This window comes from Lipotes vexillifer, unplaced genomic scaffold (assembly GCF_000442215.2).
Source record: "Lipotes vexillifer unplaced genomic scaffold, Lipotes_vexillifer_v1.1 scaffold96, whole genome shotgun sequence".
Lineage (NCBI taxonomy): Eukaryota > Metazoa > Chordata > Mammalia > Artiodactyla > Lipotidae > Lipotes > Lipotes vexillifer.
In genome coordinates, this window is record NW_006798666.1 from 1,422,143 (window position 1) to 1,445,959 (window position 23,817).

General features: G+C 38.4%; 1 protein-coding gene across 1 annotated transcript in view; it reads right to left on the reverse strand.

Annotated features, from left to right (window-relative positions):
* EMB (embigin) overlaps nt 1-23,817 on the reverse strand; it is a 39,960-nt gene that overhangs the window by 8,260 nt on the left and 7,883 nt on the right. Inside the window, exons 2-4 of the mRNA XM_007470741.1 lie at nt 20,937-21,026; nt 8,263-8,449; nt 7,944-8,032 (exon numbers count right to left, since the gene is read on the reverse strand). Of these exons, the coding sequence (XP_007470803.1) occupies nt 7,944-8,032; nt 8,263-8,449; nt 20,937-21,026 (366 nt within the window). The remainder of the gene's footprint in view (nt 1-7,943; nt 8,033-8,262; nt 8,450-20,936; nt 21,027-23,817) is intronic.

Sequence of the window (23,817 nt, forward strand, 5' to 3'; positions counted from 1 at the left end):
ATGAGTGTCGGAAGTCTTCAGTTTTCCTTATGGTTTAACGTGAGCCTAAATACAATTGCACATATCACCCCCTCCTTCATCAGCAATGCTGACCAGCAGAGTGTTGAATGAGGCACTGCTAATAATAAAGAGATGCAAATAAGGAAGATATATCACCACTGAAAGTGTAAATCATAAGATGACAGAGCAATCTATAAGTCAACGGTTCTCATACTTTTCATAACCAAGGAAATATGTTTTGATAAAACTGAATGATCTACAATTTTACATTACCCAAAGATGTGAATTGCCAATCAGAATTTATTATCACCCCACTAATAGTTTATGAGCACCTAGTAAGGTACCACTAGGGTACTCCTGAGGTAGGAGAGAAGTGAACACATGTGACTGGCATGACTGAAGTCATCCCAGCCAGAAGAAATTGGTGAGTTGACCTTGCCAGAGGATATTCTGAACACTCCTTTCAAATGGCTACTAGTGTCCCACACTCCTTATTGGTCACCATTAGGCTGAGAGACACTAAGGGAAATGTGGTTAATATGTGTCCATTTCAAAGCTCAATGAGCGTTTGAAGTAGTCAGCACAATGAGACAATGATGTGACAAACATATAAGATTTGGGTCCAGGAAATATTTGAATTAGAATTATAGCTTCAGTGTTACTAGTGTTGAGGACATAGGTTGGTCATACCCTTCTACAATGTTACTGTAAAGAATTAAGTACAGGAACACAATATATAAAGGGCTTGGTGTAGAGCAAACACCACAAAATTCGAACTTTTGTTGTCATCATGTACTGGTATTGCTTTTCTTAATTCAGTTTTCGTACAATTTGTAATGCCCACAGCCTTCCTACATTAGCCAGTTTAATGGCATGGATTATTGTCATGTGCAAGAATGATTTCTAGGCCAGCTGGCCATGTGGAACAGAGAAGAAATAAGACACAGAATAAAAGGAGAACTGGAAATTCACCTGAATTAATCTCAGAACCATAGGAATGTATAAAAACACCCCCAAATGTGGAAAAGGGTCCAAAGTGAGCCATTTACAGAACACCCAGCCCATCTAAGAAAGGTGATTAAAAGAGATTAAAATGATGAAAAATAAAAGATGAATTCACAGGAGACAAGGCCCAGAAGAATGAAGAAACAGTAGCTTTGAGATGCTGGAGGTGGCACCAATCCATCCTTTAATAACATATATTAAAAAACTTTTCAGTGAAGCTGTAAAACAAATTCTGCTGCTTGAAACACTTATGCAAGTCCTTGGCTAAAGCAGATGAATAAGAGTTTGTGGAGAGGAACCAAGATGGCAGAGTAGAAGGACGTGCTCTCACTCCCTCTTGCAAGAACACCAGAGTCACAACTAGCTGCTGGACAATCATCGACAGGAAGACACTGGAACTCACCAAAAAAAGATACCCCACATCCAAAGACAAAGGAGAAGCCACAATGAGCTGGTAGGAGGGACGCAGGGTTGCCCACTCTCACCACTCTTATTCAACGTAGTTTTGGAAGTTTTAGCCACAGCAATCAGAGAAGAAAAGGAAATAAAAGGAATCCAAATCGGAAAAGAAGAAGTAAAGCTGTCACTGTTTGCAGATGACATGATACTATACATAGAGAATCCTAAAGATGCTACCAGAAAACTACTAGAGCTAATCAATGAATTTGGTAAAGTAGCAGGATACAAAATTAATGCACAGAAATCTCTGGCATTCCTATACACTAATGATGAAAAATATGAAAATAAAATTAAGAAAACACTCCCAGTTACCACTGCAACAAAAAGAATAAAATATCTAGGAATAAACCTACCTAAGGAGACAAAACACCTGTATGCAGAAAATTATACGACACTGATGAAAGAAATTAAAGATGATACAAATAGATGGGGAGATATACCATGTTCTTGGATTGGAAGAATCAACATTGTGAAAATGACTCTACTACCCACAGCAATCTACAGATTCAATTCAATCCCTATCAAACTACCAGTGGCATTTTTCACAGAACTAGAACAAAAAATTTCACAATTTGTATGGAAACACAAAAGACCCCAAATAGCCAAAGCAATCTTGAGAACAAAAAACAGAGCTGGAGGAATCAGGCTCCCTGACTTCAGACTATACTACAAAGCTACAGTAATCAAGACAGTATGGTACTGGCACAAAAACAGAAATATAGATCAATGGAACAGGATAGAAAGCCCAGAGATAAACGCATGCACATATGGTCACCTTATCTTTGATAAAGGAGGCAGGAATGTACAGTGGAAAAAGAACAGGCTCTTCAATAAGTGGTGCTGGGAAAACTGGACAGGTACATGTAAAAGTATGAGATTAGAACACTCCCTAACACCATACACAAAAATAAACTCAAAATGGATTAAAGACCTAAATGTAAGGCCAGAAACTATCAAACTGTTAGAGGAAAACATAGGCAGAACACTCTGACATAAATCACAGCAAGATCCTTTTTGACCTACCTCCTAGAGAAATGGAAATAAAATCAAAAACAAATGGGACCTAATGAAACTTAAGAGCCTTTGCACAGCAAAGGAAACCATAAACAAGACCAAAAGACAGCTCTCAGAATGGGAGAAAATATTTGCAAATGAAGCAACTGACAAAGGATTAATCTCCAAAATTTACAAGCAGCTCATGCAGCTCAAAAGCAAAAAAACAAACAACCCAATCCAAAAATGGGGAGAAGACCTACATAGACATTTCTCCAAAGAAGATATACAGACTGCCAACAAACACATGAAAGAATGCTCAACATCATTAATCATTAGAGAAATGCAAATCAAAACTACAATGAGATATCATCTCACACCAGTCAGAATGGCCATCATCAAAAAATCTAGAAACAATAAATGCTGGAGAGGGTGTGGAGAAAAGGGAACACTCTTGCACTGCTGGTGGGAATGTGTCATGTACCAAAATGCTCATTGCAGCTCTATTTACAATAGCCCAGAGATGGAAACAACCTAAGTGTCCATCTTCGGATGAATGAATAAAAAGAAGATGTGGCACATATATACAATGGAATATTACTCAGCCATAAAAAGAAACGAAATTGAGCTATTCGTAATGAGGTGGATAGACCTAGAGTCTGTCATACAGAGTGAAGTAAGTCAGAAAGAGAAAGACAAATACCGTATGCTAACACATATATATGGAATTTAAGAAAAAAAATGTCATGAAGAACCTAGGGGTAAGACAGGAATAAAGACACAGACCTACTAGAGAATGGACTTGAGGATATGGGGAGGCGGAAGGGTAAGCTGTGACAAAGCGAGAGAGAGAGGCATGGACATATATACACTACCAAACGTAAGGTAGATAGCTAGTGGGAAGCAGCGGCGTAGCACAGGGAGATCATCTCGATGCTTTGTGACCTCCTGGAGGGGTGGGATAGGGAGGGTGGGAGGAAGGGAGACGCAAGAGGGAAAAGATATGGGAACATAGGTATATGTATAACTGATTCACTTTGTTGTAAAGTGGAAACTAACAGACCATTGTAAAGCAATTATACTCCAATAAAGATGTAAAAAGAAAAATTAAAAAATAAAAATAAAGATCACAGTAAAATCAAATCCCATAACTGTCGGGTGGGTGACTCACAGACTGGCAAACACTTATACCACAGAAGTCCACCCACTGGAGTGAAGGTTCTGAGCCCCACATCAGGCTTCCCAACCTGGGGCTCCGGCAATGGGAGGAGGAATTCCTAAAGAATCAGACTTTGAAGCCAGTGGGAACTGATTACAGGACTTCGACAGGAGTGGGGGAAACAGAGACTCCACTCTTGGAGGGCACACACAAAGTAGTGTGCGCATCGGGACCCAGGGGAAGGAGCAGTGACCCCAGGAGAGACTGAACCAGACCTACCTGCTAGTGTTGGAGGGTCTCCTGCAGAGGTGGGGGTGGGGGGGTGGGGGCTGTGGCTCACCGTGGGGACAAGGACACTGGCAGCATGAGCCCTCCCAGAGTCTGTCATTAGCCCCACCATAGAGCCCAGGTAGGCTCCAGTGTTCGGTTGCCTCAGGCCAAACAACCAACAGGGAGGGAACCCAGACCCCACCCATCAACAGTCAAGTGGATTAAAGTTTTACTGAGCTCTGCCCACCAGAGCAACAGTCAGCTCTACCCACCACCAGTCCCTCCCATCAAGCCACTTAAGTAGGCTCATCCACCAGAGGGCAGACAGCAGAAGCAAGGACTACAATCCTGCAGCCTGTGGAACAAAAACCACATTCACAGAAAGACAAGATGAAAAGGCAGAGAGCTATGTACCAGATGAAGGAACAAGGTAAAACCCCAGATAAACAACTAAATGAAGTGGAGATGGGCAACCTTTCAGAAGAAGAATTCAGAATAATGATAGTGAAGATGATCCAGGACCTTGGAAAAAGAGTGGAAGCAAAGATCGAGAAGATGCAAGAAATGGTTAACAAAGACCTAGAAGAATTAAAGAACAAACAAACAGAGATGAACAGTACAATAACTGAAATAAAAACTACACTAGAAGGAATCAATAGCAGAATAACTGAGGCAGAAGAAAAGATAAGTGACCTGGAAGACAGAATGGTGGAATTCACTGCTGCGGGAACTCTGGATAAAGTAGGACACACAAAATCTTGGGGTTGAAAGAATTCAAGTTTAAAGATGGTGAAATTGCTGATTCAGACTAGTATCTAGGAAGATGAGGTCTAGGAACTACTCAGTGAAAGTGAAAACCCTGTGGAGTTGTAAATCTTAGCGATTTATATTTGCATATTTATGGACTAGAAAACATTAGCCTGTGTCATTTTTGGCTCAAGGATGTTTAGGTGTTATCAAATTGGGAAAAAGATTCTTCCATATAGTCAAAGACAGCGAACTAGGTTTTAGCACTGGGGTTTGAAGCTTAAGTTCAAACTGATTCTGTTACTGTGCCCTTCCCTTTGACTCCTTGGATGCTTCCCAGTGAGGACAGATGGCTGGGCCAAGGCAGGTTTCATAGCACTTGGTACTATCAGAATCTCACCATGTCTTCCAAGAAGTTCTATGTCCTATTACTTATGCTTTACCAACTAAGTTTCTGCATCCTTTTACTAAGAGTTTTAACATTGATGGTTATTATAGAAATTTTCAGCATCTACCTCAGAATATTTGACCTACTACTAAAAAACATTGCAGACCACCACCCATCTTTCTTGGTGAAAGGCAGTCAGTGACATTAGCAGTTGCAAGCTTCCAGTGTGACTTTGGCTTTCTCCCTGTACTGTCATCAACAGCCAAACACACAAAGTCAGCAGGTTTTTCCACACTGTACTAATCAGTGATGTTGAGGCCCTTTTATAATCTTGTAGTAATAAATCAACCAGTTCCCATAAAGGCAGAAGCAAGGACTTTGCTGATAAATTGTTCTGAGGCCTCAGGCTCATGCACTTTAGTTGACTCATGTGATCAATAGCAGAATTTTTTTTTTTTGGCTCAATTTTAAAGGGAGGATAAAACAGGCTTTTCATCCACACTCAACTGAACAGATAATCCTCTTCTTAGGAAAAGCCATAAGCAATCCATGTGGAGAAAGAGTAAAATAGGATATTTGTAAAAATAAAAACATACACCATTCTAGAAGCCTTACAAGATCTAATTAAATAATAACTATAATATGAATTGTTCTGCAGATGCCTTTAAATTGTACTCAAATGAAATGATTCCTCCAAGCAATATTCAACTTAGATAAATTAAAGAGAATTATTTTACCAAAGAAAATCTGGAAGGGCCCAACTTACTAATTGTATAAAAATCTTTAAGATATAGTACATACTTAAAAGTTACATTGTTAAGTGGGCATTTAAAACAAATAAACTGAACTAAACTGCTTTAAGAAAACTATAAAAAGAAAGAAAGTAAATATTCAGTGGTTCTTTGCATTCCTCAAGCACTTGATTTCAAACCTAGACCTTGTGTAGGTGCTTCTGACACCAGCCAGCATCAACCTAGTTACTCAAAATAGATACAGATCAAGAGGCCTTCTTTAAGACTACTTGGCATTAAATTTATTAGTACACTGAAAACTAAAATGCTTCTGTTAATCTTCACATTAGAGACTAGAATGATCAAGTAATAATTTAAGTAATTTATCATAACAGTGCTAATAAGAAAAAATGTAATATATTCGATATTTAAACTTTGAACAGGCATGACTAGTACATATTTCTAGAAAACAGTGCTATTTAGAAGAGGGGAAAAAGCAATTTTTTTTTTTGCTGTACGCGGGCCTCTCACCGCCGTGGCCTCTCCCATCACGGAGCACAGGCTCCGAACGCGCAGGCTCAGCGGCCATGGCTCACGGGCCCAGCCGCTCGGCGGCACGCGGGATCCTCCCAGACCGCGGCACGAACCCGTGTCCCTTGCATCAGCAGGCAGACTCCCAACCACTGCGCCACCAGGGAAGCCCAAAGCAATTTTTAAAGTTGAATCTCCTGGAGGCACTTTGAGCCTCAAGATTTGATGAGTATTTCCTCAAGACCTGTAGGCCTTCTTTACACATTTAAAGGAGACATATAAAATGTATACTAGGATTGTGTGTCCATGTGTTTAGTATCTGTTAGTTCATTAGGATGGCAAGGCGGGGGCAAGAGAAAAAGACTGAGGAAAGAAAAGGAAAAGGGAAGGTAAGAAAAGGAAAAAGGGAAGGAAATGTATATATCTCTCCTTCACTAGGTTAAATTTGGCAAATGGAGGAAAGAAGGTTAAAAGAGAATGTACATGATCAAAATAATCAAAAGATGATAATAGTTTCTGCCTTTGCAGAGACCAAAGTGCATAAATACAAGGATTTATTATATTTGCCCAGTAGGAATATTTATAAAACCACAGGAAGGAAATGAGTCTGAGTGCAGAGGGACTATAGGGAGGGATGAAGGAGGGGACCATCTGAAATCATGGCAGTGATGAGTCAGGCCATTCTGCTATTGATGGGACTTTGGGCATAGAATTCGTATTTTGTCATAGCAGCTAGCTGGATTTAACAATTTTTAGGAAAAAGTAAACAATTTCTCATGTGTGCTGGTAAATTAATGTGAAGCAAAGCCCAAGACAGTTAATATGGCAACAGACTGCATTTCCCAAATACCAGCAGGGACAGTGACGTTCACTTATCTATCAGAGAATATGGGTTTTTCATGAAGATAATTACCCAACTTGAACAACTAGTCTCTATTATGAGATTGAGACCTTTAAAGTTTTGGTTTAATGATGGTAAGAGTAAAATACTTTGAGTTTATTTTTTCCTATGGGGGAGAACTGTGGATTACATTCTGGGGTTTGTCCTTACTTGATGAAATCAAAAGCAGGCAACCTTTGTGCGTCTCCAAATTATTTTTAAATTTTATGGGTTCCTAAAATCCCAAGTCCTGGAGCCACTGATACAGAACACCAAAGCATATTCTCACAGTCTAGGAATGCAATAACTCAGACACCTAGAGGAGTATTATAAAAGGTCTGAGTTGGGAGGGCTAAATAAATAAATAAATTCAAGAGACTGCCACAAGAGAGGTACAAATGACCTGGCAGCCTGATCTTTCAAACTAAAACCTGTGTTTTAAACTGGGGGAGGGAGCACCGGGAAGACACTGTGACGCTCCATTTTCAAGGTCACCACTTATGATTCAATAGAAAGCACATGATGCCTTTTTTTTCAGCTGTATTTTTAGTATTGTAATAATAATTTTAAAATTTGAGGATTTGTTTATTTTCTACCACAACAATTATTTTGTGAACACAACAGGATTTTAGATGATGGCATGAGATCCAAGAACTTTACATAATGGTAAAGATTTATTTCAGCACAAAAACTAGATATTTTCTTCCCAACAAATTTGAAGATTTAGAATTCTAAGAATATAATGCTAAAGTTATTACTGTACAAATTATTAGTACTGACCTTTGAAATTAAATGTGCCCCTTTGTTCCTTTTTCTCCTCAAAGAAACAAGAATAACTTCCCATTTGTTCGCTATTCACGATGGTGAACCTAAAGATAATTTAAGTTATTAATACAGGCTTAGTTCTCAAAAAACTCTCCTTAAATGAAAAAGAAAGACTCAGCCGTTAATCAAAATTTAAAGATGAAAAAATTTTGTAAATATGCAAATTAGAATATTAGCATACATTCAGTGACAGCAAAGGAAAGAATGCTCATTCAGGAAAATATTTAGAATTTAATTTCATCTAGCCATACAGGTTAAAATTTTGTTTACTCACATGTATTGGGTATACAGGACGCTTCCTGTTACATTGATGACGTAATTATTCTCAAGTAGTTCATCACCTTTTTTCCAAGTCACATTTACTGAATTCAAATCTCCAGATGCCATGAATTGGCATGTGAGTTCTATATTAGAAGGTCTTTCTAAAGTGATATTTTTTTCGACTGGCATATTGGAATGTTCTATTTACCACAAAAGAAAACAAACAAACAAAAAGATGTTGTAAAAGTTACATTTAGGGGAAATCCAAGATATAAAAAAGTTTAAATAATCAACAATAGGGCTATATCAGCAGTTTCCTAATGTAACAACAGTGCTATATCAACAGTTTCCTAATGTAATATTCCTTTGAAGAATTATTCCTCTGTAACATATATTTAGTTCCCTTTATTATTTTCTTTCATGGGCACAGCTGAAGAAAAGTTTTGTTACAACAGTAATGGAATCACAAAAGCCTAACGCTGTGATCTTAATCTGCTTAAACTCACTAGCTGACAAGGATATAGGGGGAAGAGTACTGTTGAAAGAAGTGCCATGTGCTCTGACAGTATAGAAACAGTACAACCGTAGAAACAAACAGAAACTAGTAAGGAGAGAAAGGAGTGACTGTTTCAGCTCCTTTCAGTAATCATGTTATTGGTAGTTACTACAAGAAAGTTTTGTGTGTAATGTGGGTTTGTGTGATATACTAATTCTGTCATTCCCAGTCTTCTTACTCCTTAAGAATTTGTAGGGATGGGATAAAGATACAGTCGTGAGACAGAAGAATTTAAATAAACATCTTGCAGTTCTGAATTTTCACTGCATTTGAAATATCAGTACAAAGCCATTAGGTGATATATCTATATATAAATATGTAGATATAGATATTGATATATATATCCAACTTAGAGCCAGCTTTTTAAAATTTTGAACAGTGGTAAATAAAGAAAAAAATATCAAGTAAGCACACTGCTCTTCCTATACTAAATGTACCACTGGTAACCAAATAATAAAGGAAGATAACTTTCTCTTTATAGAATTCCAGCAAATAAATGAAGAAATCATAGAAATACAGTACAATGATGCAGGAAACCCTGGTGAATCATGAATCCAGTCATTTTGCATCAACTACTGCAATCATCTCAAAAACAGAACTGTGTGTCTCCTGAGGAGGAACACCCCACTACCTAAGAAGTAATCTTGTCCAAAAAAAAAAAAAAAGAAAAGTGGAAGGGGGCAGAGCATAGGCTCTAGGCACTCAGGCTTCAGTAGTTGTGGCACGTGGGCTCAGTAGTTGTGGCTTGCAGGCTCTAGAGCACAGGCTCAGTAGTTGTGGCGCACGGGCTTGGTTGCTCCACGGCATGTGGGATCTTCCCAGACCAGGGCTCGAACCTGTGTCCCCTGCATTGGCAGGCAGATTCTTAACCACTGCGCCCCAGGAATGTACAACTATGTAATAAAACAATTTTAAAAAGCAAGGAAGTGACTATACAATAATCAGAACAGTGATAGTTACTTTTAATGGGAAGGAAAGGGCTATGTTTGGGAGAGGGCACTGCATTATATAAACATTTCTCCATCTCACGCTCAATAGTATAGTATCATTAAAAGTAGAATGCAGAGCCAAAATGTAGAAAGAAAAAAAAAAATAGAACTTAAAATAGCATAACATCACTTTTAATTACATTTAAAACTTCACAAAAGTGCTTCCTTAAGCAATGACTATGTGCAAAGTTTTGCCAACAGTGAAGTGCAACTAGTGTGAAGTGCTTTGTGAGCACATGCTTGAAATAACTGCTCGTGTAATTCTAAAATTGCTGAATTGAATTTTATGCCCAAAAAGTAAAACAAAACAAAAACCCTAGCTATGGGAAGACCTTAACAAAATTCAATTATACAGGGAAAAAAAATTGAGTCAGTAAAACTGAAGGGATTTATACATTTCAGCATATGTACATGCAGAAATTATACTAGGTACTAGTAATAGGAGAAAATGTTTCAAGATCTGCTGTATTTGGTTCTGAGCTTCTGTTTTCTATAAATTTTCCTCACTTCATCTTTAGCTCTATGATAGCCTTAAAACTTAGTCCTGTCTGTCAAAGAAATTTACTTCGTTAGCCAATTTCTTAAGAGTTTTCTACACACAGTCTCTGTCCTCACCCATGTTCTCATTTCAATACAGCATATTCTAGTATCTTACCACATTACAGAAAGTGCTTTCTCTTGGGTTAAAAATGGCCTATTTAACCTGATGACCTCTTTTCAGAGCTCATGTTTTGTTTGATGTCTCTGAAATATCAGATGTTGCCAGAGACTACCTACTCCTAGAAATTCCCTTTACTTCGCTCCTATTTCATGATCCTAACATTCTGCTAGACACACCAATTCTTCCAACTACCCCTAAATGTTGGTCTCCCTTGGGACTTTGCTCTCTGGTCTCTTTACTTTTCTGTTTGACACTCCCATGTTGGATTCAACTATTATTTCTAATATCCTTTATTTGTAAAACTCTTGGCTCCATTCAAGACTTCTTTCTTGATCCCCAGGCCCACAGCTCCAGTTGCCTACTGAGCATCTAAACCTAGATATCCCAAAGGTTCTTCAAACTCAAAATATCGGAGGGAGATGCATTAGCCTTCTCTTCTCCTGACCCCTAAGATTAAATCACATCCAGTAGAATTCAGTCGATTCTTACCTCTGAAATGTCAATCAGATTGGCTCAGTTGTCTCCAACTCTTCTTACTGTAGGGCTTTGATGGGGTTGAGAACATGCTATCCCCAAAATATGGCACCTTGGTATACTAAATGTCTTAAGCTGAAGGAGTTTGTGAAAATAGCAGAAGCAGAAAGGTCACTCTGACATTCCCCCTGCACTTCTCCCCTGAAACAGGTCATAAAACCTTCATGGGAGAGGTGCCTTCCCTATAGCTGGGGGAAAGGAGCATCCTTATCTCCACAGACAAAGGGACACATAGAAAAATTCTAACAAATAGGATTTGCTAAATTTCTCATACTCTCTGATCTATCACATTCTCCCACGACTCTCCACTCTTCATCAAGCCTAGCATAAAAATACTCAGATTTAACTGTTTCTTTGGGTCCTCCTCTCCTTATGAAGGATGCTGTCACATAAAACTTAATTTGTATGCTTTAACCCTGTTAAACTATGTTTGTCAGTTTAATTTTCAGACCCAGTTAGGGACCCTAAGAGGGTCAAGGAAAACTTTTTCCTCCCCTACACCTTCATTACCTTTCACCAGGATGAGAAAAATGACTTCCTAACTTCTCTTGGCTACAGTTTCTCCTCCTCTACATGTATTTTTTAACAACACCAAAGTCGTCCTTCTAAAGTAAAACTCAGATTATTATTCTACTCTGATTAGATACCTTTCATTTGCCAAAAAAAAGTATACTTTTTTTTTGGCTTTTAATTCGTGGTAGTAACACACGAGACCTACCCTCTTATCTGTAAGCACAATGTTGTACAGTAGATCTCTAGAACTTATTCACCTTGCTTAACTGAAACTTAGACATTTGACTAATACCTCCCCATTTCCCACCCCTCCCCAACCCCTGGCAACCACCACTCTGTTCTTTGCTTCTGTGAATTTGACTGTTTTAGATACATCATGTCACAATAGCCAAGATGTGGAAACAACCCAAACGTCAGTGGATGAATGGACAAAAACAATGTGGTATATACAAACAATGGAACATCCCTCATCCTTTAAAAAGGAGGAAATTCATTTGGCAATATGCCACAATGTGGATGAACCCCAAGGACACCAGGCCCAATGAAATAAGGCAGCCAGAGAAGGACAAACACTGCACGATTCCATGCATATGGAGGGGTCTGCATTTTTGCAGTCTCTGCTCATAGTAGTTACAGCCTTTTTTTGGTACTGCATGGCTCCTTTGAAGACTGAACTGGTTTGGTTTATCTCCCTGCCTCGTGTATGAAAGGAAAGCTTAGCTTATAAAGAAAGAAGAGGCCTCAGGAGGTCAAAATGCCTAGGACACGTGGTAGATGGACCATCACTCAACTCTACAAAAGACTCTTTCACATCTGGCAAAACTCTGCTTTAGGAATAAAATCTTTGTAGACGTCTGTGAGTCTCCTCCCTAGGTCTGAGCTGAGCTGATTCCTGTTGGATGCTGCTCAACCCAAGTCTAACTCGTGCAGGGTTCCCCTGCTCAGAACGAGGAGGCCCAGGCCTCGCTCCAGGGCATGGAGCTGTAAGAGGCTCCGGCAGTCAGAGCACCCAGAAAAGGCTGTTTGACTCTTGCATTATTTCTTTGGCACCTCGTGAGGCTGATGACAAACTTTCCTGGGGAGAACTGGCAGGGAGATGTAGCTGCATTATCACCCCTAGCAGGAAACAGTATAGAGATATTTACATTCCAGAAGGTGATTCCAGGGCACCGTGCTGTTCTTGGTGATGTGTTTCACTGGAGCCTCCTAAGTTAGAATATGAATTACTCCCCCACTTCACAAGAGAGCAGCCCAATGTCAGGGGCTCTGTGCCTGAGGTTACTTACAGGGCAAAACAAAGTATATTTATATTGAACATCTCAGTTTCCCCATTTATAAAATGGGACAATACATATTTCATAAGATAGTAGAAAGGATTAAATGAACTATCATAAGAAAAGTATTAGTAATATAGTAATTGCTGAATAATTACACACTTCCTCCCTCTCACCATTTATCTAATTTGGGTAGTATAACAAAAGTTATCATGTATGTTGCTAAAAGTTACACATTGATTATATCATTTAACCTTCACAGCAGTTCTACGGGGCAAGTACCATTATTCTCATCACTATTTCATAGATGAGAAAATTGAGGCAAAGAGAGGTCGACTATCTTGCCCAAAATCATGCATCAAGATAATAACAGCAGAGAATCTCAAATTTAGGTGTGACTGAGTCCAGATTCTCACAACCAACTCTAAAAGGTATGAAATGCTCATGACAGGAAAAATTAACTTCATCACTTTCAAACTACTGAACCAAGGTTTTAAATGAAAGAAAACATTAAAAGAAGATGAAACAAATTTATAATTTAGCAATGTGATGACAGATGATGTGATCAACGTTTTTTTAATTTAAAAACTTTTTTCTCTTCCAGTTTAATTGAGATATAATTGACATACAGCACTATATAAGTTTAAGGTGTACAGAATAATGTTGTGATTTACATACCTTATGAAATGATAACCACAGTAAGTTTAGGGACCATCCATCACTTCATAGAGATACAAAATAAATGAAAAACAAAAAATATTTTTTCCTTGATCAACATATTTTAAACATTCATACTTTCAACTAAATGCTTCTATTAAAACCGCAATGTAACCTTTCTTCTTGCCAAGCCATCCTCCAAGCCCTAATTGTTATCTCACTGTTTTTTATACTTTGCTGGTGCTTCTGCAGCCTGATTTCATTCCTGTCAGGAAATCACAAGCATCAAAAATACGTAGAAAGTTTTATCCCTAATACTAAAATATTTTTTGGTTAGCCAGAAAACTAATGTGTCCATTTAACTCAATGGACAATGTTTCAACTTCCCCAAAACTCCACAACTGCAATGCATTTCTGCTGTTTTTAGAGTGTTATAAAAACATCCATGACATCTACATTTCCAAGACCATACCCATTTGCTTGGTTTCTGAACTATACTTTTAAAAAGAATGTTCTTTAAATCATACAGTAATTTACCTCTGTCTAAATACTCTCTTAAAAATTTAAGGGTAAGCTGGGACAAAGAGAGTGGCATGGACATATATACACTACCAAATGTAAAATAGATAGCTAGTGGGAAGCAGCCGCACAGCACAGGGAGATCAGCTCGGTGCTTTGTGACCACCTAGAGGGGTGGGATAGGGAGGGTGGGAAGGAGGGAGATGCAAGAGGGAAGAGATATGGGGATATATGTATATGTATAACTGATTCACTTTGTTATAAAGCAGAAACTAACACATAATTGTAAAGCAGTTATACTCCAATAAAGATGTTAAAAAAAAAAAGTATATGGACCTTTCTTAACATCAAAAACACAAACAGGGGCTTCCCTGGTGGCACAGTGGTTGAGAATCTGCCTGCTAATGCAGGGGACACGGGTTGGATCCCTGGTCTGGGAGGATCCCACATGCCGCGGAGCAGCTAGGCCCGTGAGCCACAACTACTGAGCCTGCGCATCTGGAGCCTGTGCTTCGCAACAAGAGAGGCCGCGATAGTGAGAGCCCCGCGCACCGTGATGAAGAGTGGCCCCCACTTGCCACAACTAGAGAAAGCCCTCGCACAGAAACAAACACCCAACACAGCAAAAATTAATTAATTAATTAATAAACTCCTACCCCCAACATCTTCTTAAAAAAAAAAAAAAACACAAGCAACCTGATTAAAAAATGGGCAGAGGACCTGAACAGACATTCTTCCAGAGAGACATACAGATGGCCAACAAGCATGTGAAAAGATGCTCAACATCACTAATCATCAGGGAAATGCAAATCAAAAGCACAATGAGATAGCACCTCACACCTGTCAGAATGGCTGTTGCCAAAAAGACAACAAATAGCAAGTACTGGTGAGGATGTGGAGGAAAGGGAACCCTTGTGCACTATTGGTGGGAATGTGAATTGGTGCAGCCCTTACAGAAAACACTATGGAAGTTTCTCAAAAAATTATATATAGAATATACATAGAGAATTACCATACGATCCAGCAATTCCACTCCTGGGTATCTATCTGAAGAAAACAAAAACACTAATTCAAAAAGATATATGCACCCCTATGTCCACTGCAGCATTATTTACAATTGCCAAGATATGGAAGTAACCTAAGTGCCCATTAATAGATGAATGGATAAGGAAGATGTGTACACACACACACACACACACACACACTGGAATATTACTCAGCCATAAAAAAAGAATGAAATCTTGCCATTTGCAACATGAATGACCTAGAGGGTATTATGCAAACTGAAATAAGTCAGACAGAGAAAGATAATTACTGTATGATTTCACCTATATGTGGAATCTAAAAAACAAATGAACAAACATAACCAAACAGAAACAGAGTCACAGATACAGAGCACAAACAGGTGGCTGCCAGAGGGGAGGTGGGTATAGGGTTGAGAGAAATAGGTGAGGGAGATTAGGAAGTATAAACTTCTAGTTACAAAATGAATAAGTCACAAATATGAAATGTACAGTATTGGGAATATAGCCAATAATAATGTAACATATTTGGTGACAGATGGTATAGACTTAGCTATACTTATAGTGGTGATCATTTTGAAATATATAGCAATATCTAATCACTATAATGTGCTCCAGGAACTAACATAGTGTTGTGGAATCAATTATACTTCAAAAACAAACAAACAAACTCATAGAAAAAGAGATCAGATCTGTGGTTACCAGAGCCAGGGGTGAGGGGAAGGGAAACTGGATGGTGGCCAAAAGGTACAAACTTCCAGTTACAAGATAAATAAGTACTAGGGATGTAATGTACAATATGATAAATATGATTAACACCTGCTGTATGTTATGTTAATACTTTATTGAACACTGGAAATATGCTAACACAGTAGATTTCAAGTGCCTTCTTCACATACAAAAAATGATAACTGTGAGATGATATGTTAATTAGTTTGCTTGACTGTAGTAATATATATATCCATATAGTCATGTTGTACATCTTAATTATATACAATGTTTATTAAAAATTATATATATATGGAAAAATTTAACTATAATAGATAACCTAAGTCAAATGAGATCTAAATCATCACAGGTGATAATAGAGTATCATAAAAATACTAATTCTCCCCCAAATTAACCTACAGATTCAGTGAAAAATCAGTCAAAATCCAAAAAGTATTTTTTGTGGAACTTGATTACAAACAAAAAACCCACATGAAAGAGTAAAAGTCCAGGAAATAGGGAAAGTTATCTTTTAAAAAAAGAACAGGGGCTTCCCTGGTGGCGCAGTGGTTGAGAGTCCGCCTGCCGATGCAGGGGACACGGGTTCCTGCCCCGGTCCGCGAAGATCCCACATGCCGCGGAGCGGCTGGGCCTGTGAGCCATGGCCGCTGAGCCTGCGCATCCGGAGCCTGTGCTCCACAACGGGAGAGGCCACAACAGTGAGAGGCCCGCGTACCGCAAAAAAAAAAGAACAAAAGTATAAAGTATAATGTTTCAAAAATTAATTTGTTAGTGCTGCTAGAAAACACCTAGAAAATTAATGGAATAAATAAACAGAATTTTTCAGAAGCAAGTTGGAAACTATTAGTGGATCAGGAAATCAGTTTAGTAGTTACCACCAGATTTGTTTTTTAATGGGTTGTAAGAAAAGAGAAATTATCAAAGTGTAACACATCTATTAGGTGTGGGTGTTGCTTGACGTGTGGGTGCATGCATGGTAGTGCATCAGTTTACAAGGTAAGTTGTTCCTTACTTTGTGTAGCACTATAAAAAGTTTGAAAAACATTGAAACGGTAGAGAGACAGAATAGCATATGGGAATTTGGAATATGATTAGTGTGCTATTTCACAGCAGTAGGAAAAAGAACTGTTCAGTAAAGAGTGTTGGGACATTAGCTATCTATATAAAATAGTAATAAAGTTAGTGCTCTATCGCACACAATACGTAAAACCATATTTTAAATGGTTTAAAAACTGAAGGTTAAAAACTCCTATTAAGAACTCCTATGAAAATATTAGGAGAAATGTGTAAATGAAATTTCTACACAATGAAAAACACCATGTAAAATTTTAGAGACAAGAAAGAACATTTGCAACTTTTATAAAAAGTACAGATTAGTACTCAAAATGTATAGCTGTCTCATTTACATAAATTGAAGAATTTATAAGCCCAATAGGAAAATGAATAAAGGGTATTAACAGATAAACATACACAGACATAAGTATGCCTAACTCCAGGATGCAAATGAAAACAATAATAGTACAGTTTTTCACACTCAGAAAAGCGAAGAGTTTAATACTATCAAGGTTGGTCAGGATCTAGAGAAAATTATACTCAAATATGCAGATGGGGGAAGGGGTAAATTGTCAGGCTACTTTGGAGGGCAGTTTGCAAGTATGTATTAAAATTAAAATGCATAGTTTCTAACTCAGCAATTCTACTTGTGGCAATTATCCTAGAAGAACACACACAACCATGCCCAGAAAGAGATACGTAGAAGTGTTCATTGCTCATGGTTTACAATAGAAAAAAATTTAAACTCAGATCTAGTGGGTAGAGGCCAAGGATGCTGCTAAACATCCTACAATGCCCTGAACATGCTCCCCCCAACTCTAGCAACAAAGAGTTATCCAACTCAAAATGTCAACATTTATGCTAATGAGAAACCCTAGTGTAAAACAAAAGTTGCTAACAGCCACTACCAATTGTGTTACTATGTGTGATCCCTCTTCTACCTTCTCTTTCACTCTCTGTGTATATTAGGATTCACATATTTTTTCCTCTGTACATCTACAGTCTACATAAGATTTGATAACTGGTGGTCTGCTTCTGAGAAACATCCTAAACATGTGCACCTCATTGGAGTCATTCTGGGATCTTCCCTGCAACAAAGTGTCTGAGCAGCCAAATGTAAGGGACTCGCGCTTCTTTTCTTTTTTCAATCTGATTGACCAGGCACTTGAACCAGGAATCTGAATGGTCCTAATACAACTTCTTGTCTAGCTGGTCTAAGCAACATGGCTGCCTTTCCTGACCCTGACTAATCTTCCCAAATTTTACTCCGTGCCTTAATATATGTATCTGTAGCTCCAATGCCTGCTTTGTCTACCTCCCTATCTCACGAGGTCCTTGCCAGGCCAGCTGCTCACATCTCAAAATGATAAATAAAATGTGCCCATGGGGAGAGCCTATGCCAACATTACCAGGGTAGTCAAGAAAACTGCCAGCTGATGCTTTGGTTTTAACCTCTTGGGTTAAACTATAACACACTAATGGAGGCACCAAACACTATAATATGCACAGAGAAAGAAAAAAATAAAACAATAAAGAAATACTCTAATTGCTATAATACAATGACTTCTGAATATTGACATTGGGAAACCTAGAACAGTCATGTTAAAATAGTCCATTATTAAAATATCAATTTTTGAAACACAGTGACATCAGACAACTGGAAAAAAAAACACTTCATGCTTAGTGAAGTCAATTATACTTTTACAAAGATATCCATTATCTCAGCAAATGCAATTTCCAAGACAAACCTATTTAGCAAAGGGCAATCAAAATACCTTTGTTTTCATTGTTTTTGAAACTTCTTTCCATAGTCTCATAGCGAATCTAAATTTCCTTAAAATAGGTATAATTGTATTAATAACACTGCTGAAAGAAATGAGTAACTGGGCATTAAGAAAGGCTGCATAGTATGATGGTTAATAGCATGGCGCCTGGTGCCAGACAGTCTGGGTTCAAAATCAAACTCCCAACTTACCACCTGTGACCATGGTCTGTTCACTTGATCTCTTTGTGCCTCTTTTTCCTCATCTGCAAATTGCAAATAGTAATAGTACCCATTGCTTAGGGTTCTTATGAGGTTTAAACTAAGTTATATGTGGAAATACATACATGGTACATAGTCGATACCATATGTCTGTTAAGTAAATGATTAGCAGTATTTTAAAAACATAAAACAAGTAAACAATTAGGCTTTCATGAATCAAAGGTCATGTTTTTCACTCTCCAAGGCACAGGACCTGTTTCCCAGTCTCAAGCATCTTTGAGTAAATGTGCTATGAACTGGGCCAAAAGTTGTCATGCTGGTCCAAAATCTGCAACTAATGTACTACATTTGCATCTCTGTACAAAAAAATTTTTATCCCAACAGAGAGATCAACTTCTAAAATGGCCAGAGGGGAAAGAGAAAATAAGTAACAACACAGAAATGTTAAGCACAATTCAAATAAACAATGATATGACAAAATATGAAAACATTCTATTTATGAAGTAGATTAAAAATCCTGATGGTAACAATAAGAAGAAAGCCTATGGTTCCTAATAAGCATAAATACGTCTTCAGATTTAAATTCTATATTTCAATAAAGGCAGTTCCTAGGACCAAACTTCTTGATGGGAAGGCAAACAGAACAACAAGGGTCACAGTTCAGAGATCCTGTGTTTCGAAATTAATGTCAAATCTTTTCTTTTGTCAAATCAAAACAAACCTAGACTTAAATAAGGAGAGACTTTATTCCAGAAGTCTACTGCAATAGGGAAAAATGCTCCAAGCTTTGGATCTACAAGTGTCTCACTGTCAAATAGAAAAAGACTTTTATAAGGAGGGGTAAGCAGGCTAGCAGGAACTTTTGAGAAGAAATGAGGCAACTGGTGGGTAGAAGCAGACAGCACGATTGGGCTGTGGTCATGCATTTACTGCTTGCTCAGACTTGGGGCATGCCAAGTTCAGGGGTCTGGGAGGAAGAGAAAAGCCTGACTAAAGTTTGATCAGGCCAAAGCTGAAGGTGAGTGATGGACAATTGTGAACACCTGCTCTCATGAATACTGTAGGAATACTGGTACCAGAATAAAAGAGTGGTTAGGAGTGAAACCCTCCAAATGGGTTAAGTAAATAACCAACCTGACATCAACTAAAAAGTCCAATTTTTGCTCTCCCTTTGGGCACCTGACCCTTTTTTTCCCGGGCTCCAGCTACACAGGATAAGTGAGGGGTGTGCTGCTGCCAGCATTACCAGGCCAATCAAAGGATTTGCAGACTTATGTTTTCACATAAATCTCCCTTAAAGAAACATTCCATCCTAACAAAGGAAACCAACGACGAGCACGTGCAAAAAGTAAAAGAAGAAGCAGCAACACAGGAATGTTGTAATTACTGTTTACAAGTAGGAATAAGCTCCAAATACTAGGATGGGGACATCTGGGAACAAACGGGTTGCACAAAGTCATAAAAATGTTCTCCTACCAGAAAACTCACTGCAAATATTCCACTGGTATCAGATTGGGGGGAGGGGCACACCTTTAATTCATATTAAACAAATAGGGAACATGTTCTTAAACTAGAGGACAGTTAAAGCCTGGACATATAATTGGATGAAACTTATTAGTGACTTAAAAAATAGGATTCAAATTCTAATTATACTTTTGATATTGTTGCTAAAACAGATAACTACTCTTGCTCATTTAAAGAACTCTGAGATTACTTTTAAAATACTGGAATCCAAAACTGTGAAAAGAGAAAGCAGACTTGAGTTTTGTGTCAGGATTCTTCGCTTGATTTTCCATAGCAGTCATAGATAACATCTTTAATTTTTTTGCTTAAAGGCCTTCCAGCAGATTACATGAATTCTCCTCTCAGTGAACAGTGGTTTGAACAGATGTACCAGCAAGGTGTGATGAAAACCGAAGAGCATCTGCACATCAAAATGAGCCCTCCTCTCGTCCCAGGTGCCCTCCTTCTAGAGAGCATTTAACCCCCATGCCTGGAAAGGCTGCCTCCTCCCTCACACAGGGCACGCCGGCCTGGTCACACGGGACCCCATCACAGTGTGTTATGACTGTATAAGGTACTGGTGTGTCTCTCCCGCCAGACTGGCAGGCTTTAGTACTTCCTAATTCATACAGTAGCTTAATTAAAAATGAAAAATTATCTGGCATTATATTATTTGAAACACAATACACTTACCAGTCAGTGATATGTTATGACTCTCCAAGGAAAGGTTAGAGTATTTTGCCAACATTTCTTCCCGGACAGGTAGGCTTGTGAAAGATGCAGCTGTAAGAATAAGAACATGTGATTACATATTATTATCAAGGTTAAGTGACTGTCTAAAAGCTAGTTCACAACAGCTAAAATGGTATATTGTATACTACTAATGAAAAATAATGTTTTCAGAAAGCTCTGATTCACTAGGTCTTACACGCTCCACAGACATTCAGAAACACACTGAGCTATTAAATATAACAAAATTTCCAATTTGTCTATGTTCTTTTCTTACTGAAAAATCCCTATTGATTACATCAAATGGCTTTAAAAAAAAACCTTTCCTTATCCTAAAATTCATAGTTTCTTTATAAAACATAAATGAAGATATGGAGAAATTAGATGAGTGCCAGGGGAAAAAAAGGACATAGAAAGGCAGAGAGAAGATGAGAGCACAAAAAGGGACAGAGAGACCAAAATAAAGGGCATAAAAAAGGAATAAGAGAGAGTGCACTGGGCGCTAGAGGACAGAGAACATAAATGGATGGACAGGGAGAGTCTGTGCTGCTCTGTTTTCCAGCTATGGTGACGGTCCAGTGTGTCCTCTACCAAACCAACTTTCCGTTTTTCTGTCACTTATGTCTTCTTTCAAAAACATTCATCGAAGAAACAAGGTTTCCATTTCCACCTGTCCCACTCTCCTCAAAGATTCTTTTTTTTTTTTTTTAACACTAGCTACTGTTTCTTTGACTTTAGGACACAGACCTTACCTCCCACGAAAACTACCCCAACTTTACCAAACTAGTCAGAGGAGAAAGGCTCATTATTGTAAACTTGGCTGCATTCTTAAGACCCTTCATTCACTTTAAATTAAACCTGGGCCTTTTTTACACCACATTTTTAATATTCTGCTCAAAAAGTTATTCCTAGTGCAAGATTAGATTTCTAATCCTTGACTTATATGTATGCAAAATGTTATCAAAGCAAGTGATCATTTTTGTTGCTTCAGTTTACACACAGCTTTTCAATATTGCCTAATAAAAAAACCTACCTTGCAGAACCTAGCTCTCCAATTAGCCATGTTCCAGAGCTTTGATCACTTCTAATACAGTCTTGGAAGGTGGGATGCACTTTCCCATAAAATAATCCTTTAACAAATAACATACCTAAATCATACCACCCTCTGACAGTGATTATTTAGGAAAATATGCCCCGAGTTTCTCACTAGGCTGTCAGGAGTACAAAACTTCTCCACCCACACCTAATATTCATTCATTCCTATTCTCTCTCTCTGTCACTCTCTCTCAAGCACACACACACATTGCCAAAAAGTCACCTATCAATATGAAAATTCTTTTTTCTATTATTGGGCATAGCTCACTTACAGGTTGCAGGAAGCCAGGAGGAAACAGCATCTGGGAACAGCAGATGGGAAAGAAAGAACTGTTCTACTCTATCATCTGTTCTGTGAAGCTTGCAAACATAAGCCTTGATATCTTTGCTTCCTTTGCTAGGGAGACCTTTTTTCTTGGCCTAGCCTATTGCAGAGCAGAATGCCATCATGAAGATCTTCACCACACTTTTTATCCCTGAAACAAGCTCATAACCCTTTTGAGATGGTCTGTTATTATTATCATTATCATTTTTCTTAATCACAGTATCAGCAATAGTAAGGATGACATAAGCTGAAAAAATGCTGTCATTCTGATTCTCATTTCACTTAAATAAGTGAACACATATAGCATACATGCTTGATGCCAGTAAGGAATATGAAGCTGAATAAATTTGGTTCCTGGAGGGCTGCGTGGATCATAATAATGTTGGTTTAGGCCCACAATTTGTGATTGAGAGTCATTAAAATGTCAGAGTAGCACCCATTTATAGTATTGACTAACCAGCCTATGTGGTGTATACAAGTTGGTATGTGAGCTACAGAGTATGAAGTGTGATCTACATCTTTGAAGGACTCTGGAGGTAGAATAGAGCTGGAGATAATGCCAAGGAGATGAGCTCTGAGGCTGGGGTTATCTTCCCATTTTGCATCAACAGGATGTGGATGGAGGGGTCCCCCTAGGACCTACATTAGAACAAGGAGAGAAAAGGGGTCTAGGCTTGGCTTGGGCAAAATATAAGCTTATGAAAATTGAAGGAATAGGAGGAAAAGGAAAAACCAAGCTTCAAGAGTAGGAAAATTTGGATAGTTCCAGAATATACTAACTGTTGTGACCACTTCCAATTGCCAACTCATATATTAAAAATACAAACAGACATCTATAATCCAGCCACCACCTGTATCCTAACTTCCTATTGCCTTTAAAGCATTCAGGATCAGGCTCCAGACTCTACTGAAGAAGCCCCAGGTGCAAAAGGGCATGTATAACTGTTGTGATTTTTGTCTTGGGAAAAGATCCTTTAAGAGTCTTGAGTACAAGAGCAGGGCGGGCTGCAGAAGGTGTTAGAATATTAAAGTGAGAAGTTCATTGTTTAGCCAAGATATTTTTTAATCAAAAAAGTGAGAATGTAAACCTTTTTGCTTTCAGTAGGACAGCTGGCAGGAGGCTGATGCAGCTGATGTTAGTGTTTAAAGGAAATTGGCAGGAGATTCAGGCAGATGTGGTTTGAATACTTCCCTCAAAGGATTAGGCTGAGTCACAAAAAGAAGTACAGAATGGAGAGTCAGGGATTTGTGTCCTGGTCCAAGTTCTGCCACTGACTTGTTACTTGGGGTTTCATTTCACAGAGAAGGGAGGATCAGAAAAGCTGGATAATATTGAGTGATGGTGCCAAGATCATAACACGCATTCCTTAAGTTATCATACTCACTCCTCTATTAATCATTGCTGGAAATTTTCCACTCGGCATT